Source organism: Lolium rigidum, chromosome 1 (assembly GCF_022539505.1).
Source record: "Lolium rigidum isolate FL_2022 chromosome 1, APGP_CSIRO_Lrig_0.1, whole genome shotgun sequence".
In the NCBI taxonomy this organism is placed as follows: Eukaryota; Viridiplantae; Streptophyta; class Magnoliopsida; order Poales; family Poaceae; genus Lolium; species Lolium rigidum.
In genome coordinates this window covers 305,910,166-305,914,703 of record NC_061508.1, presented here as the reverse complement: position 1 = coordinate 305,914,703, position 4,538 = coordinate 305,910,166, and the positions used below count along the sequence as shown (strand labels likewise).

Sequence of the window (4,538 nt, the reverse complement as noted above, 5' to 3'; positions counted from 1 at the left end):
TTAACTTGTATAAATAGGCCAAATAGCTGAGGGTACTATACTGATGTTAACTTGGATAAGAATCTACAACGCACTAGAACGCCCTTGTTGACGATTCTTTACTGCGACAGCATCTAGGGTTCCTCGAATAATGCGATATCTCACACCGGGTAAATCCTTAACCCTTCCTCCTCTTACTAATACTACAGAATGTTCTTGTAAATTATGGCCAATACCGGGTATATAAGCAGTGATTTCAAATCCAGAGGTTAATCGTACTCTGGCAACTTTACGTAAGGCAGAGTTGGGTTTTTTGGAGATCTATATTATTGTTACTATACTGATGTTAACTTGCATAAATAGGCCAAATAGCTGAGGGGAATCACAATTTCACTTCAAAGTAGATCTCCGAGCATTAAAGGAATATGCTAGCAATTGTACAAGTTAACATCAGTGCACTAACCATCATATAGATCTCCAAGAGAATCATACATAGGAAAGCCATTTCTCTTGAATTTCCCAATTCTTGGAAAGGACTGCAAAAGAATGGTGAGAGGAAACAATGAGTCTAAGCTTATTATGAAGCTTGTGACCAAGTATAAGAATGGAGAAACGGAAGCTTACGATTTCTAGATTATCCCACAAAGCCTTCTCAGCAACTATCATGCAGGTCTTCTCATCCCAACCAGCGCCACTTTGCATCCGAGCTTCCTTGAGCATCTTGTATTCTCTCTTGAGTTCTTTTTCTTTATCTTGTAGCTGGGATTTGACGAAGTTCACCTGCGGATTACGTTCCTGGAATAATTGCGTCATTCGATTCCAAGTGTCCCCACTCCATCCATTTTGTGCTCTGTAATAGTCATTATTATGCTCATGAAGTATATCGATCAGAGATTTCTCAAGCCCCAAATTCCATTGGGCTCTTGCTTTCGTTGCTGAACAAAATTAGTAAGGTGTTAGTCAAAACTTGACATGATTCATCAAAGAATTTGCTGCTCTATATCACAGTATAGCCATACACAAATAGTACCTTTTGGAGATTTCCTTTTCTTATTGGTCGGTGGAGTTTTTCTCACACCAAGAGCAGCTTTTTTCAAGTTGAACTTGGGTGTGCCCACTGGATGCAAAGTCGGCTTCATATCTGTTGTCATAAGAATAATACCGTTAGGCTAAAAAGGCAAACATAAAACAGGAATAAGAATTACTAGTGGACATGAATAATGGCAAACATAAGACAGGAACCATAATACACTGAGTCCATTACAAACATATTGGCAAACATAAGAACTTATTCTCCGACAAAACATAGTACATTGATTCCATTATTACATTAACAAATTACTACTACATGATACAAGAGCTAATCATGTTGGAAATCATTCCACATCTGCATTGCTATTTGATCTCTCAAGTTATTGCCTGCAAGGTTGTGTCCTTGGTGGTTATCATCTCCATTGGGCAAATCAACATGGTTAGCAACAGGAATAAGGTCTTCATCTTCATGGTCAAGCCACTCTTCGTCACCATGTTGACTTCTGATTATGTTGTGGAAGATTGCAGTAGCCGCAGGGATCTTCACTTGGTTGTTCAGTTTGTGAAACGTGGCAACATGTAGGATAGGAAACCTCTTCTTTAGTATTCCTATGTTCCTTTCCACACTGTTTCGCATCAGAGCGTGACGGTGATTAAATAACTCTTGGTAGTTTTGTGGGCGACGGTGTCCATGGCCCCATTCCTTCAAGTGATACCGCACGCCGCGGTATGGGGCGAGGAATTTTTCCGTGTTTGCGTATCCTCCATCAACTAGGTAAAACTTCCCAGGAGGTACTGTAAAACCAGTGGCCTTTGCGGAGCGAAGGACTCGAGCATCTGTGGCCGAACCCTCCCAACCACAAGAGATGTATGTGACATTAAGGTCGAAGTCACTAACTATCATTACGTTGTGGCTGAGGGTTCCCTTTCTATTTCTGAATGGTGCAGCAAGGTGCGGTGATATGGAAATAGGCACGTGTGTTCCATCAATTGCCCCTATGCAATTACTGCAAAGTAAGAAAGAAATGGTGATATAAGAAAGTATGTGGATTAAGGCAAGGAAGAAGGTTGGGTTTTCAAAACAAGAACCTCGAAGTAGGGGAAGAAACGGTCATCATTAGCTATTCTTGGATGAGGGTGGTCAATAATGGGAGGCTTCAGAAATCGCCTACTTAGGACAGGGATGATGTTGAAGAACTCTCTTATGCACTTGTGGAAGGTACGGTTGCTTGTGTTGGAACTCCAATTGTAGGTCTTCGAAAGAGGCATTGTGTGACAACATGTAGAGGAAAATAGCCAGTTTTTCTTCAACCTTAATCCTTTTGTCCTTCAATAATTTTTCTCTTCTAAGATAGGATGCTAAGGATCTGAAAATGTGTGGCTCCATCCTATAGGCTACCCGGCAATTCTTAACATGTCCGTCAAGGATTCCTTGAACACGTTGCATGCCATACAAGACAGAGCTATGCCGCTGCGTTCTCTCTACTTTCCCTCTTCTACTCCTTTTGTGATAGTGCAATATTGGTAAAAGTAAGAACATGAACTCCTCGTCGTCTTCCTATCTCCTCTTCCTAATAAGCTCTAGCCTTTGTGCATTCATTGCAGCACTAAAACAACAACAATTAAAGGCGGACAATAAGAATACAAGAGCTAGATTGCATTGTTTCACATCAAGTACAAGCAGTAAATATGATTCATACCAAAAACAGGAGTTCTCACAACTTCCCAAGATGGAGGTGGTTGATCCAATCCAACAATAGACCAAGGGGCAGGTATCTACCAAAAAAGAAGAAGCTACTTAATCAACATGGCATACAAGTATATTTCCTATCTGACTAGGACACATAAGCTAGTACCCTGTGCACCCTGTGCACACACGCATCAATAGGAACATGTACAGGCTAATACTGTGAAAATCCATACATTACACAAACTAATCAAATTGATAATTTCTGGTCCTCCCGAAACTACAATGTCAACATTAAACCAAACTACAAGCATATTATTTAAGGCTTGTAACTACAGACATCATCCTCAACACTACACATTTCTGTTTGCTTAGAAACGAAATTGGTACCAAGCAGTGTTATAGTAGACAATAGCTAATGTATTAGATAAATGGTACAAGCTAGAATTCCTTGCATAACAAATACAAGCTGTCACACTTCTTGGAATTCAGCATATATATACACAACATTCCTTGCATAACACAGCAAGCTAGAATTTTCCTCAAACATATAAATTAGTACTACATCTTTACATCTCAACTATGAGAAAAGGGGTATAAAGGGTTATTTCAAATCCAATCATGTCCACGTTAGTCAAATTATTAATCAGATGAAAGCAAATCCAACATGTATACAGAGAAAGCAGAGGATAGCTTAGCACACGGTAGGCACTAAAAGCTATCCAACATGTATACAGAGAAAGCAAATGGTCAATGCTCCAAGGAAGCAAAGCAGAGAACCTCCATGATCTTAGCACACGCATCAACGGGAACTCGACCATCGGCGGCAAGTTGAGGTGCCCGTGCACGCTGCCGAGCAACCTTGAATCCATCTAACGTCGACCTAGCTTGGCACCGGCCGCTGTTGCTCCCTTCCCTCGCGCCGCGCGCGTCGTCCACGCAACCTCCGCCCGGGAGCTCCGTCGCGGAGGCGGCGACACCAAGAAACCCTAGGGAGGAGGGGAAAAGGGGAGGAGCCGCGAGGACTCACCGGGGACCAGTCGCCGGAGGAGGATCTCGTCGACGCCGTCTTGATCTACTAGTTCTTTCCCCGCCGCCGCCGCCGTCGCCTTTCCTCGCCGCCTTGCGTCGCCTCCGTCGCGTCGCGTTCCCCTTTTCACGACGTATACACGGGGTCGACCTCGTGGACGAGAATACCGGACTGCGCAGCTTACCGGATCGGGAAGATCGGGGATGGGCCGGGATGTTACACAGAAAAACCAGAGAAGTAAACGACCCATCGGGTAACTTTCGGGATTCGGTCGTGGGCCGGTATTTTACCCTCCTAAACCCAAAAATACCAGACAAGTAAACAAGGCCTAGAGGGTGTGGGGAAGGGTGTGGGGAAATCTGGGGAAATCTGGGAAAAAGTGGGGATTGGGTGAAAGGGGGGTTTTCACCAAATCCCCTCCCATCCCCAAACCCCTAGGGGATGAAAATACCCCAGGAGTAAACAAGGCCTGCGGGGGGAAAGGGGGGCAAGGCAATCTGTAAGACTATACCTGAGCGTCAGAGAAAAAGCATGCCAGGTTTCGGGCCACAGCCCGAGCCTCTTCCCTATTTCAAAGAAAACACAAGCCCAAGCCCAACCTAGCTATCAAGCTCAATATTGATTGAGGCCTAGACCCGGCCTAGCTATCAGGCTCAATATTGAGGCACATACCTGACCGATAAGCGTGGTTGGGTCGGGCTTCATGATGATTCTAATATCATAAATTTCACAAATCTTAGGCAACCCTTTATGAGACGGAGGGAGTATAATATAAAAATATATGCTTTATGACGATTCTAGTACTACCAT

General features: G+C 43.5%; 1 protein-coding gene across 1 annotated transcript; it reads right to left on the bottom strand.

Moving 5' to 3' along the window:
• Positions 1 to 437: 437 nt before the first annotated feature.
• LOC124660996 lies at positions 438 to 3,765 on the bottom strand. The gene is made up of 5 exons (XM_047198856.1): positions 3,729 to 3,765; positions 2,712 to 2,787; positions 1,010 to 1,120; positions 604 to 914; positions 438 to 515 (listed from the first exon to the last, which is right to left on the bottom strand). The coding sequence occupies exons 3-5, from the start codon at positions 1,116 to 1,118 to the stop codon at positions 438 to 440; spliced, it is 498 nt and encodes a 165-aa protein (XP_047054812.1). The 5' UTR covers positions 1,119 to 1,120; positions 2,712 to 2,787; positions 3,729 to 3,765.
• Between the last annotated feature and the right edge of the window lie 773 nt (positions 3,766 to 4,538).